Source organism: Macrotis lagotis, chromosome 8, assembly GCF_037893015.1.
Source record: "Macrotis lagotis isolate mMagLag1 chromosome 8, bilby.v1.9.chrom.fasta, whole genome shotgun sequence".
Taxonomy (NCBI): domain Eukaryota; kingdom Metazoa; phylum Chordata; class Mammalia; order Peramelemorphia; family Peramelidae; genus Macrotis; species Macrotis lagotis.
Genome location: NC_133665.1, coordinates 60,429,939 through 60,444,255, shown reverse-complemented (window position 1 = coordinate 60,444,255; position 14,317 = coordinate 60,429,939). Strand labels below are relative to the sequence as shown.

General features: G+C 37.0%; 1 protein-coding gene across 4 annotated transcripts in view; it reads right to left on the bottom strand.

Annotated features, from left to right (window-relative positions):
* Window positions 1-14,317, bottom strand: part of LOC141495671 (phospholipid-transporting ATPase ABCA3-like) — a 249,062-nt gene that overhangs the window by 17,208 nt on the left and 217,537 nt on the right. For 3 of the 4 annotated variants that reach the window (XM_074197271.1, XM_074197273.1, XM_074197274.1), the window contains 2 exons: window positions 8,927-9,055; window positions 8,483-8,680 (listed from right to left, as the gene is read on the bottom strand). In XM_074197271.1, the coding sequence (XP_074053372.1) occupies window positions 8,483-8,680; window positions 8,927-9,055 (327 nt within the window). The remainder of the gene's footprint in view (window positions 1-8,482; window positions 8,681-8,926; window positions 9,056-14,317) is intronic. The other variant, XM_074197272.1, reaches the window with a different exon arrangement.

The following is a 14,317-nucleotide window of genomic DNA, read 5'->3' as shown; positions in this document are numbered from 1 at the left end:
CAGAGAGCTCAGTACTAAAATAAGATCCAAAGGCACAAAGGAAGCTGGAAGAATGAGCAAACAAAAGAAGAATTCCACCATCAAACTCAAGCTTGAAAGCTCAAGATACAAACCTAGAAAAAAAGAACGAAAAGAAACATTTAAAAGAAAAGTTTCAAAGAAAAATGCAACTTGGGTCCAAGTCTATTCAGAATTCCTTGAAGAGGTTTTTTTTTTTTTAAAGAGATAACAGATGCTATTGAGATTGAAAGAGGGGAAAAATGAGAAAAAAATGGGAGTTGTAGAAGAAAGATATGAAATGAGAATTAATAGGTTGGAAGTATAGAATCTTACTCAGAAAAGAATTGTCTGAAAATTAGAACTGAACGCAGAAACTAATAACACCATGAGATCATCTAGAAATATTTTCCCCAATAACTTTTTATTTTCAGTTCTGAAATCTCTCCCTTCCTCTTTTTTCCCCTTTCCTCATCCACTGAGAAGAAAATTTTTAAAAATCCATTACAAATATGTAGAATCATACAAAACAAAGTCCTACATTAGACATGTCCAAAAATGGATAAAAAGAGTAGATAAACATGAATGAGCAACCATAGAGGACTGAACAAAGTTAAACTGCTTACATAGTTATATGGGAAAATGATGTATACGGTCCCTCAGAAATCATTTCTCATAAGGGTTAAAGAGTCAGATTAGATTGAGAACTTGGGAATGATTGTTTTCATCATCTTAAAAAAGAATGAAAATTATGGGGAAGAGTAATACACTGGGAGGGAGGAGAAGAGAGGAAAAATGGGAGAAATTATGTCATAAATGGGGTGCAAAAAGAACAGTTTATATACTAATGAGAGAGTTGTAGAACAGGAATGAATGACACTTAGAAGGGAAGACTACATATATACAATTGTGAACAGAAATGCATTTTATCAAAAAAGGAACAGGAAGGAAAGAGGTTAAGGAAAAGGGGAAGAATTAAATCAAGTTCAGTTAAGGGAGGGATTAGTCAGAAGTAAAACAAACCCTTAGAAAGGGGGTATGAGAATAGGATGGTGGGAAATATCCAACTGGCAATCATACTGTGAATATGAATTAGTTAAATTCATTCATAAAATGGGAAGAGGATAGCAGAATGGATTAGAAGCCTGAATCTAATGTTTACAAGAACCACATTTGAAAAGGAAAACTTAAAAATAGATTTAAAATAACAGACCAGAGCAGCTTCAAATGAAAAAAAAATGAGGCTAAAGATTATGATCTCAGACAAAGTAATAAACAGTAAAAATAGACTCAATTGAAAGACATAAATAGGAAAATTACTGTATTCCAAATGGTATAGCATCTGAACTTTTAAAGAAATAGAATGACTTATAGGGAGAAATGAGTTCCACTTTTATAGTTTTTCTAGTTCTTTATCCCTCTCAGACCTAGATAAAATCTAACCAGAAAAAAAAAGAAATGAACGACCTCTTGAGAATACTGAAGGGTAATTCAATAGTTGGGCATAGATAGTATTTATTATTTATAATCATTGGAGAATTCCTTCTTGGATGAGATCAGGAACTTTTTTCCTCTACATTGAACTGAGATATCTTGCACTGGGTGGAAAAACTCATTTACTTTGTGTATTGTCTAGCACATAATAGTGGCTCGTCTGATTTTATTTGTTTGCTTATACTTATTGGCTTCAATAAATGAATTTATTTGTTATTAACTATGTATAATGGTTTAGCTAGGGAGTCATACTTTTGGATATGAGGGGAGTACTCCTCTCTTAAGGGGATAGTGTTCGAGAGTGTGACTTGAATTTAAAATTATTTCCTCTAGACTAACAATTTTCTTGGGGGAAAAGATAGTTTAGTCCATTACTCCTTCTCTGAAGAGAACAGAATGGTTAGCCTTATATCCCCAATCTCCTGCTCTAATTCTAGCAGAAAAGTCTTCCTTTGAGAAGTGAAAGTGGTTCTAGAGATATCTAGTTCCATTTCCCTGTGAGCCACATTTAGATAGACCTATGTAGGAACAGGTAATTTACATGGGTAATACATACACCTTCTACAGGACATAGGAGGAGGAAATTACTACTGAGAACATCTGATTACATCAGGGTTGTCAGTACAGCCTTCATCAATGTAGTCTTCATTGATTGTGAGCTAGTTGTTCTTGGAACTGACTAATGATGGAGCTTTAAGATCTCCTAATCCCTTTACTCTAATTTTTTAAAACATATATGTTTATGAGTAGATTTTATGAGTAGATAACTACACTAAACGAACAACAAATTATGAAACATATACAGAGTTTAGTGTTGAAGTCAAATAGAAAGTATAAGGGAGCTAATCTGATATGAACCTAATGATAGGTATAATAATCATTAAAGGGCAAATAAACTGGACATGTGATTTCTTTTTTTTAATTTTATTTTTTTCAATCAGAAAACATCTTTCTTTTTTTCCTCCCTTTACCCCAGATTGAGAACTAAAGAAACAAAACTCCTGGTACAAAACTGCATGGCCCAGCAAAACAAATTTCTTCACTGGTAATATTCAAAAGAAACACATACATAATATATATTCATATATCCACATACACATATATGTGTACATATCTTGTTTTGTATTTTAAATCTTTCACTTTTCCTTTTTTTTTTTAGATTTTTCAAGGCAATGGGGTTAAGTGGCTTGCCCAAGACCACACGGCTAGGTAATTATTAAGTGTCTGAGGCTGGATTTGAACTCAGGTACTCCTGACTCCAAGGCTCTATCCACTGCACCACCTAGCCACCCAATCTTTCACTTTTCTATTGGGTCTGTAGCATGTTTCATAATTAGTCTTATGGAATTGTGGTTGGTCATTATGCCAATTAGTGTTTCTAAGTCATTCAAAGTTGTCTTTATAACTTTGTTGTCTTTGTATAAATTTTTGCCATGGTTCTGCTTATTTCCTTCTGTATCAGTTCATACACATTTTTTCCGCATCTGCCCCTCATCATTTCATCAGTCATTTTGCAATTGTGCACATACTCTCAAATTCCTGATCTATGCAATCTCAAAAATGTTTGTTTTGCTCCTATTGATTTGACCTTTGAAATATATATAGTTTTGTTTCTTCCCTTTAACTATCTTAACTCTTATTAATACTTTCTTCCTTTTCAGAAATATCCTTTTGTTATTTCTGTACCTGTCTTTATGTATTTATGCTTCCTTCATTTACCAGTTCAGATGAAAGAGAGTGTGAAGGAAAGAGAGAATGAGGAGAAGAGAAGAGAAGAGAAGTGAAGAAGAAGAGACAGAGAGAGACAGAGAGAGAGACAGAGACACAGGAGATAGAGACAGAGTGACAGGGAGACAGAGATGGGGGGGTGGGGAATTTAGGGATTTAAAACATTGATTTGTTTTACCTCCACAGGTGGAAAATTAAGTTATTAAAGGTCACTTCTGCCTCAACATATTTTCACTGGCTGCAACTCCACCAATAAGGGATTAATTGGGGTTGATGAACAAATATCTGAGCTATGTAACTGGGGCAGCTAGGTGGCACAGTGGACAGAGCACTGGCCCTGGTAGTCAGGAGTACTTGAGTTCAAATCCGGCCTCAAACATTTAATAATTACCTAGCTGTGTGGCTTTGGACAAGCAACTTAACCCCATTTGCCTTGCAAAAACCTAAAAAAAAGCTTAGACATTTATATATTCTTATGGATTAATATTGTCAGATTTTTTTCTAACATGTAGGAATAAGGGAAAGAAAATATTGATGGAGGAGTAGGGCAAGGAGAAGGGATCATTTTGAAACCTGAAGTACTTAGGGAGAGGGCAGGTCTGGGGCAGAGTGGCTAGGTGGCATATATATATGTACATATACATATACATATACATATACATATACATATACATATACATATACATATACATATACATATACATATGTGTATATATACATATGTATATGTATGTGTATATATATATAAAATAGTCCTAAAGATTAGGGAAAAGTGATGTTAGATTGCAAGAGTTGAGACATTGGAAGATGAAAAACAAGCTTCACTTTGAAAATATTGTTTAGCATGACTCCTATCACATTACCCTGCTTTGAGTAGGTAAGGAAGGGCAAATCAACTAAGTACTGATTCCATGTGCAAGGAGGGAAAAAGAAAAGTATGGGGTTACTTTGAGAGTTGTGCATTATATAGGTTGCTTCCTTATTGCCTCATATGTGATCAAAGCTCCCCCATACTCAAAAACACTTCGCTTGATCTTTCTACCTCTGCTTGCTTATTGTTCCTTTATCTTTCCTTCCGTTTGTGGCTAAATTTCTTGAGAAGATCAACTATAACAGATTCCTCTTCTTCCTGTCTTTGGCTTCTGGCCTCATTGGTCAACTGAAACTGCTCTCTCCAAAGTTGCTAATGATCTCTTAATTGCCAAATCTAACCAAAGATCTTTCTCAGTCTTTATACTCTTTATACTTCTCTGCAGCCTTTGGCACTATTGATGCTACTTCTTTCCTGGTTCTCCCCTTACCTGCGTGCTCCTTCTCAGTCTCCTTTGCTGGATCTTCATCCAGATCATGTCTGCTAACTCTGCTTTCTTGGGTCCTCTTCTATTCACCTCTCCCTCTATACTGTTTCACTTTGTGATCTCATCAGCTCTCATAGATTCAATTAACTCAAATCTACTTATCTAGACTTAACATTTCTGTCACACATCTCTACTGGCTTTGTTGGATGTTGAAACACATCCAAAACTGAATTTTCTTTTCCCCTAAACTGTCCTCTTTTCCTAACTTCTGCTACTATCAAGGATACTCAAATCCTACCAGTCATTCAGGCTTGCAATATAGGTGTCACTCCCAACTTTTCATTCTCTCTCAGAAACTCATATCCAGTCTGTGGCCAACTCCTATTGATTTGACCTTTGTAACAAATCTCACACGTGTCCCCTTCTTTCCTATGACACTGCGACCACTCTGGTCTACTGAATCATCACTGCATGCATAGACTATATTGTACTAGTTTTCTGATTGGTCTCTCTGCCATAAGTCTCTCCTCACTCAAGTCCATTCTCCTCTCAGCTGTCAAAGTGATCCTTCTTTGTAAAGTACAGATCTGACCATATGATTCCTCTACTCAATAAACTCCAGTGGATCTTTTTCCCCTTCCAGGATTGCATAAAATTCAGTCTTCTTATGCTTCATACCCCAACCCACCCCCATATACTCTGTGATCCAGTCACCCTGGTCATTTCTCATTTCTAGTTGCTGTCTCCCTTGCCTGGAATATTTCTCTTCCTTATTTTTGCCTCCTGATTTCCCTCATGTCCCACCTTCTATAGAAATCTTTCGCAATTCCTTTTAATTCTAGTGCCTTTCCTCTGTTGATTATATCCAATTTATCTTATATACAGCTTGTCTATCTATAGTTGTTTCCATATTTTCTTCCCCAGTATCTGTGAGATCCCTTGAGAGAAGTCTTTTGCCTTACTCTGTAGCAGCATTTCTTAGCCTGTCTGTAGTTGTCACTATTTACTGTGTTTATTGACTGACTGATCCATGCAAGTTCCTTCTAACTCACATCCTTATGAGAATGACTAGGAACCATGAATTTTACCAACATGTGTAGAGACAGTCACATAAGGAAAGATAGAAAATAATTGGATATGTAATATTTTGACCCATCTGTTGTTGTTCAGTCATTTCAGTCATGTGCAGCTTTAATTTAGGGTTTTCTTGGTAAAGATAACAGTGATTTACCTATAAAATGGTATAAATTCAAAATTATATGAGACCTTAGAAATCATTTAATTGGACTCTCTCAGAAAACAGGCCCAGAGTAGTGATATGATTTGTCCAAAGTCAAACAGCTCTTTAGGGTTTAGGTCTCCCAATTCCCAGTCTCTTGTTTTCTCTATTATGGAATAATGTAGGAACCTTTCTGTTGAAAATCATCATTAAAAGTTATCATATGAAGAGATTAAAGCTATCCTTAGCCATATGAAAAAAATGCTCTAAATCATTAGATTAGAGAAATGTAAATTAAATGTAAATTAAAATAATACTGAGGTACTACCTTATACCCATTAGAGAGGTATATAGGACAGAAAAGGAGAATGATACTTGGAGATGTGTGCACTCTTGGTGGGGTTGTAAATTAATTCATCTATTATGTAGAGCAATTTGGAACTTGCTCAAGTATTTATAGCAGCTCTTTTTCTAGTGACAAAGAATTGGAAATTAAGGGAATGCCCATTAATTGGGGAATGGCTAAAAAATTTGTGGTATATGATTGTGATAGAATAATGTTGAAATATAGAAATGATGAGCTAGATGCTCTCAGAAAAAACCCAGAAAGACTTACTATTGCAAAGTGAAATGAATATAAGGACAATATTGTGCACAGCAACAGCAACATAATAAGATGATTAAATGTAAGTCAACAATACAGTGATCCAAGGCATTGCTAAAGGATTTATCATGAAAAATACTATCCATCCCCAGAGAAAGAATTCATAGTCTGAATATAGACCAAAATATTTTTTTACTTGGATTTTTATTTTAGTCTATGCTTTCCTTTACAGCATGACTTATATGGAAATAAGTTTTACATGATTACCCATGTATAAATGATATCAAATTGCTTCATTCTCAATGCAGGGAGGGGGAGGAAGAGAAGGAGAGAATTTGGAACAGTTTAAAAATGAATGCTGAAAGTTCTTTACACATATACTTAGGGAGAAATAAATTATTAAAAAAGAAAAAAGTTACCATTGTCATACCTAAGGGGAATTCAACTCATTCTTTCTACTCACATTACTCTAATCACTGTCACCTCTTGTCCAGAGTGTTGCAAGTCTTCAAGAATTCAGTCTATTCTCGGCCCCGCCCTTCCCCCCATGTTGCAGCCAAAGGAATCTTTTAATGTGCCATTTCAATCACATCAAACTCTTCTTCAAAAATATTCAATGGATCTTCATTGCTGACTGAATAAATGAGACTTTGAATTGAAGGAGTCTATCTGGGTCTTTTCTGTTCTCATCTCATACTATTTTCTTCTACACACCATTTTTTTTTTCAATAAAATTAGACTTTTCTTGTCCCTTTTCTCCCTATTTCATGCCATTTCTTCAAGTGTGGTATGGCTGTCCCTCTCATCCTCACCTATTGCTATCCCTCCCTTTCCTCAGGGTAGCCAGGCTCAAGGAGTTCTTCCAAGAACTTGCCCCCCATCCTTTTAGTTGGAAATGATCTTTTGAATCTCCCACTACTTTCTTTGGACCTCTTCTTTGAATTTGTATTCCAAATCATTTTAATATTTGTATAGATCTCCTTTATTATATTACTGTAAGCTCTCAGAAGGTACATCTATATTTGGATAGGGATACCTAGTATGAACCATACATACTTATACATGGAGGAGACAGGAAGCAGCATGTGCCGGGTAAGTCAGACCATCATCACTAATGGTGATTATTCTCTCCTGTCAGACCCTGATGATGAGATATCCAGGGCCTTCAACTTAAAAGCCTTTGGAATAGCAATGCTTCTAACCCAATACTCTCAGCCATCATCCTGGGATGTTACCCCTGTGGAAATGCAGCTTGGATATTGCTTCTGTAGGTGCACCCTCACAGCTACCAAAGTCTCAAGTTCTTGCCATTGAAATCCTTGGTATTATAAAATTTTTCAACATCAGAAATGGACATTTTTTTATTAGTAGAAATGATACTAAAGAAAAGGCATTAGTAACTGTTTTGCAATTGCACTTCTTAGTGTGGCAGCTCTCATGGGCCTATTGGGCCTTTTCATCTGACTGGTTGCTGACATGGACTGTCATCTCCATTAGAACTTCGAGAACTCTTTGGGAGCAGGACCTGTCTTGCTTTTCTCTTTGCAGCTCCAGTGTTTTGTAAATAGTAAACAATCAATAAAATATTTTATTCTTTAATTCATTCATATTTACCAGACAAAATGGAATTGAATTGAACAGACCTGAAACACTCCATATGGTAACAGGAACTGATCTATCCATCCCTTTTCAGCACTCAATGGGGATCAAGTATATTTGGATTTCAGGGCCCCAAATAAGAGGTTGGACAAACAATGAGTTTGGGAATTACAACAACTGACTATGAAAAGAAGTACTGTGGTTGACTGTGAGGTTCTTCCATTCCAAAAGTAGATTCATCTTCTTTAGTTATGCCAAACCCTTTGTAAGAAGCCTATCTTGGGACACTCTGACTTCTTGTTTTCACACTCTAGAAAGCTATAGGAAAACACCCTGTGCTCACACTTTTAGGGCAAGACTGTTTTAATTTTCCTACTACGTCTTTTCAGACTTCCATCACTAGTCTAGTAGTGGTCCCTGTGTCTTTTACCTTTTTTGAGGATCCATTCTCTTCATTATGATTTCCATTGCTTCCCTTCATTGATTGTCATCCTTTCTACCCTTCAGAAAAGTGTGTTCCCCTGACCCTGGGGAGGATCTTACCACATTGAGGTTACTAATGATGCTCTTTCCATTGATAAAGGCATCTCCAGATGTGATGATATTTTCCCCAGTCAGCATTTTGAAGGTGGAGGTTTTTCCAGCTCCGTTGAAGCCCAGCAGCCCAAAACACTCTCCTTTTTGGACTGTGAAGGAGATTTGGTTCACAGCAAGGACAGTTTCATTCTTCTGTCTATACACCTAAGAAGCAACCAAAAGAAAATCCATATATTTCCTATGAATTGGGACAAACAGGGTTATCAATCCTCATGCAATAATCCTCACCACACCTCCTGGGGCAGTAGAAGAAGAGCTCTCCCTCTCAACTCAAATTACTTCTCCCCAACTTTATGGATCCCAAAGACTAGCCATCCTCAATTAGCTACATATCTAATATGCTCCCATTGGGGAAGGCCCAGGACAGCCCTGATTCTCATTTGGCTTTACCTTTGTGAGTTCTTTAGTAATTATAGGTGTGTTTTCCAAGAGCTCTGGAAGCGAATTCAGAATTCTCTCTCTCTCATATTCCACATCTTCATCTTTTAAAATCAAATGTGACTCGGAATGCATATGTGACTATTTCAGAGAGATGAATCATAGATATGATGAATAACTTGCAGGTTTTGGGTTGTCTTGAAATAGAGTTGGGAGAGGTGGCTAAGAAGCAGGGGATGAGAGGATGAGAAAGGACACAAAAGATGCACTGAGTCTTTAGAAATTAGTCTTTAGTAGCTCTTGGCTATTTTTGGACTTCGGAACATTTTCCACCTCTCAATTAAACTGACTCTTGCCTTCCCAAGGACAATAAAGGACATTAGAAATCAGGAAATTCTGGGACATCCTACATCCTGATGCATTTTTTTTGTTAGAAATACAATACTTTAAGGAAAAGAAAACCCTTTTGAGGGCTTAAGAGTATGAGGCAGCAAGGTATAGAAAAGAATGTTTTTTCTAAATTATTCCCTTGGGGTATGTGTATATATATATATATATATATATATATATATATATATATATATACATATATATATATATATATATATATATGTTCACTTATCCACAACAGAAAGAATAGGTTCCTGTCCTGCCTACTTTGAGTATGACAATGGGAAATAATGGATTTTGTATGGTGTAGCATGATTTTTGTGAAATCCAATGCTATCCTACAACTCACATTGGAACCATTCAGTCTGAGAGAGAGCATGCCAGAGCCTAACACTGGTCAGAGCTCCTAGGAGGACCAGGGTAAAGCATTTTATGATTTCCTTTCTTTCAGGTCAGCGAACTGAATGACTGTTTCTCAGTGTCATGCCTCAGATAGACCAGAACCACATCTACTTTTCTTAGAAAACAGATGCTGAGAGATGGAGACTTCTCCTGTCCCACTCCCTTGACCTAGGCCACATCTTGTTTTTCAAACAGGGTCATGATGGATGATGATGTCTGAAATCTCAATAGCAGTGACATACACTTATTACATGCCTCCCATGTGACTAAGTCTTGTGATGGGGCTTGAGGACACATAGTTGGAAAGTACAAGTCCCTGTCCTGTAGGAATTTATAAGAGAGAATTAAATAATGTATCTCTCAAAACAACCCAAACCAGGTTAGAATATGACTGAAAGTTCAGACTGAACAGCATGTGATATTTGAAGAGAGAGGGATCAGTTCAGGTTGTAGGCATCATAGTAGGCAGGCATCACGACAGAGGTGTCCTTGAAGGAAGGAAAAAAATTTAATGGGTAGAGATTGAAGAGGACTCCAGGAGCTAGAGTAGTAAGTGTATTTGTATTTGACAGCAGTGGGAAGGATAGAGATGAGGGGTAGAGGCTGGGACTTGGCAGCTTACATAGATTAGGAGAGTCCAGGTAAGAGGGAATAAGAATCTGTGCTTGACTTCCAGAGGGAGGAGTAAAAGTAAAAAAAAAGGTGACATATGGGAGGGAGAAATGATGTTTTAGAGTCTTTCTTATAAACTCTGGGTCCCTTACTAGGCATGTAACTGTGGGCAATTTCTCTTAGTCTTGGTTTTTTTATATGTGAAATGAGAACAACAACATTGGCACCAGTGAACTTACTCAGAGGATTTACTCAGAGTTGTAAGGAGATCACTTTGTACCATTAACATTAGTCATTCTATGTAGTGAGCATGAAGATAATGTCCCTCCTACTATTTTATAGATATTATTGAGGCACATGGGCTAGAAGGGATCTGCTTTCAGTTTTAGTCAGGATCAGATGGACAATTAGTAAAGGAATTAAGAGATGCCAACATGTAGGGATTTGATGTCATTTATGGGAAATCACAAGACCAAGAAGTTGCAGACAGTGAAACAGAAGGAGAGAAGCATGTCATGCAGACTTGGAAGCCATTGGTAAGTCAGATGGGGAGAAAGGCTGGAGTCTTGCCTCCCACTGGTATAATGAGATATATAGATTGTGAAGGCCTGAAGGAAAGGGTAAAATCTTGAGTGACACTTGACCATATTGGTCCCTGTTGGAAAGTTTTCTTGCCTATTAGAGGTTAGTATATGTATGTACCATTCTACATTATTGTTGTTTAACTAGTTAGCTTGAATGTTGTAGAAGGCTTGAGGATGCTTTTGAGGAGAGCAAACTGAGGCAGATAATCATTCTCCTAGGGTTTTCCTGGATGGGATCCTGAGTCAGAGAGATTTTGTTATCTAGAGAACAGACCAAATGCTGATGTTCCCAAGGAGTTACCTAGGTGGATGAGTTGATGAGGAAAAGAGATTTTGTAATGATTCCTCCCAAATTGAGTGTAATTGTTCCAGGGGCTAGAGTTCAGCTGACACATAGTCACATAGTTGTTTCAATAAACAACAGGACATGGTAACAAATTGAATGTACTGAGGAAGAAGTAAGAATCAAATATCTCTGAGATGTGAAACTTGAGGGATTGCAAGAATGGGAGCATCCCAAGCATAAATCAGAAATCATGAAAAAAGGGTAGGTTTGTTGGGAGAAGATGGTGTGCTCTGTTTTGGATGCTTTTAATTTGAGATGCTGCCAGTGGAAATAGGTGGTAGGCAGCTAGAAATGCAAGACTGGAGCTTAGCAGAAAGTTCAGAGCTAGAGATACAGACATGAGTGGGAATAACATTCACAAAGAGGTGATATTTGAAATCAGGGGAGATGAAAATCCCACAGAGTATATGGAAAACAACAGAGCTTTGGATCACACTCTTACTTAGCAGGCAAGCAAGGAAGAGGAATAAGAATTAGCAAAGGAGTCCTATTGCTGGAGGACTCCTTGTTATTAATAACAATTGTTGTTGCTTGTCCTTTGTTTTCAAAGAGAACAATGACATCAGGGAGGTGATCCTATGACATGCACAGGAATTGGATTTGAGTGAGAGGATGTTGTGTAAAGTCACCAGTCTCATTTTCCTTGAGAGTCATCTGGGTCCAGTGGCCAGATATGGATCAGGATGACTGGAGATGGTCCTAGATGCAGTGGGAAACCTTGGTCTTTTTTTTTTTTTAGGTTTCGTTTTGTTTTGTTTTGTTTTTGCAAGGCAATGGGGTTAAGTGGCTTGCCCAAGGTCACACAGCTAGGTAATTATTAAGTGTCTGAGGCGGATTTGAACTCAGGTACTCCAGATTCCAGGGTCGGTGCTCTATCCACTGTGCCACCTAACTGCCCCAACCTTGGTCTTTTTAAGCTAAGGAATTTATTAAGTCTCACTTTAACTGAGGCAGTACTCATTCACTGCTTAAGGCAGGTAAGAAAGATTGGTTAGTTGGTTGTAGTCTTTTTTTTTAACTTTTTTTTAATATTTTATTTTATTTTTACCCCAGATAATGTATTTCCAAAACTTGAGTTACAAATTCTCTCCCTTCCTCCCCTCACTCCCCACATTGAGAAACAAGTTGCTTGGTGTAGATTAAAAACATATAGCCATGAAACATATTACTACAATAGTTATGTTGTAAAAATAAACACAACCCCTCCCCACCAAACACATACACAAAGAAAGAGAAACCTTAAGAAAAATAAAGTGAGAAAAAAAGTGTACTACAGTCTGTATTCAGACACCATCAGCTTTTTCTTTGGGGTGGATAGCATTCTTTTTTCATAAGTCCATCAGAAAAATTGCTTCAACATTTTTTCCCATAGTTTCCATTACTTAGTTGTATTTCCCTTCATCTTATTCCCCCATCCCCATTCTATTCTATTCTAGCTCTCCTTTCACCCTGTCCTTCCTCAAAATTTTATGACTACCCATCCCCACAATCCCCTCTTTCTATCAGCTACACTTCCCTTTCCCCCCTGTCCCCCCTTAGATTCCTTTTCTCTCCTATTTTACTCTAGAGTTAAAATAGATTTCTCTACCCAATTGAATATGTTTTCCTCTCTGAGTCATTTCCAATGAGAATAAAGGGTTCACTCACTTCCCCCACCTTCCCTTTTTTCCGCTCCATTGCAAAAGCTTTATCTTGCCTCTTCTATGTAAAATAACTTACCCATTCTATATCTCCTTTCCCTATCTCCCAGGACATTCTTTTTCGTGCCCATTAACTCCATTTAAAAAATTAGTGCCTTGTCTAAGGCTCTAATAAATGAGAAGGTTCAAGTGAGTTATCATCATCCCATGCAGGAATACAAGCAGTTCAACATCATTAAATTCCTCATAATTTGCCCTTTCCATCCACCCTCTCTATACTTCACTTGAGTTCTGAACTTGAAGATCAACTTTCTGTTCAGCTCTGGTCATTTCATTAGGAAGGTTTGAAAGTCCCCTACTTCATTGAAAGCCAACTTTTCCCCTGAAAGAATATGTTTAGTTTTGCTAGGCTGTTGAATCTTGGTTGTAATCCAAGCTCTTTTGCCTTCCAGAATATCATATTCCAAGCCCTATGAGCCCTTAATATAGACGCTGCCAAATCCTGTGTAATCCTGACTGTAGCTCCACAATATTTGAATTGTTTGTTTCTGGCTACTTGTAATATTTTTTCCTTGTCTTGGGAGTTCTGAAATTTGGCTATAATATTCTTGGCAGTTTTCATTTGGGGCCCCTTTCAGGGGGCGGATTCTTTCAATTTCTATTTTCAGAGCAATTTCCCCTGGAGAATTTTTTGAAAAATGAAGTCTAGTGTCTTTTTTTGGTCATGACTTTCAGGTAGTCTAATAATTTTTATATTATTTCTTCTGTATCTGTTTTTCAGGGAATGTGCTTTTCCAATGAGATATTTCACATTTTCTTCTGGAGTTTCATTCTTTTGGTTTTGTTTTAATGTTTCTTGATTTTGCACAAAGTATCAGCTTCCTTTAGCTCCATTCTACATTTGAAGGAATTATTTTCTTCAGAGAGCTTTTTTCTCTTTTTTCCATCTACTAAATTCTGCATTTTAAAGCATTCTTCTCCTCATTGTTCTTTTGAACTGCTTTTCCCATTTGACCTAAACTGGTTTTTAAGATGTCATTTTTCTACAGTATTTTTTTGTAATTCCTTCACCAAGCTGCTGACTTGGTTTTCATGATTTTCCCACATTGCTCTCATTTCTCTTCCCAATTTCCCCTCTACCTTCCTAACTTGCTTTTTGGAAATCTTTTTTGAGCTCTTCCATAGCCTGAGACAAATTAATATTTTTCTTGGAGGCTTTGGACACAGAAACTTTGTCTTTGTTATCTTCTGAATGTGTATTTTGATCCTCCATAGGATCAAAGTAATTGTCTATGGTTAGACTTTTTCTTTTGTTATTTGCTCATTTCCCCAGCCTATAACTTGATTTTTAACTCTTTGTTAAGATGAGGTTCTGCTTCCAGGGTGGAAGACACATGTCTCAAGCTACTGAGGGTTTTTGCAACTGTTT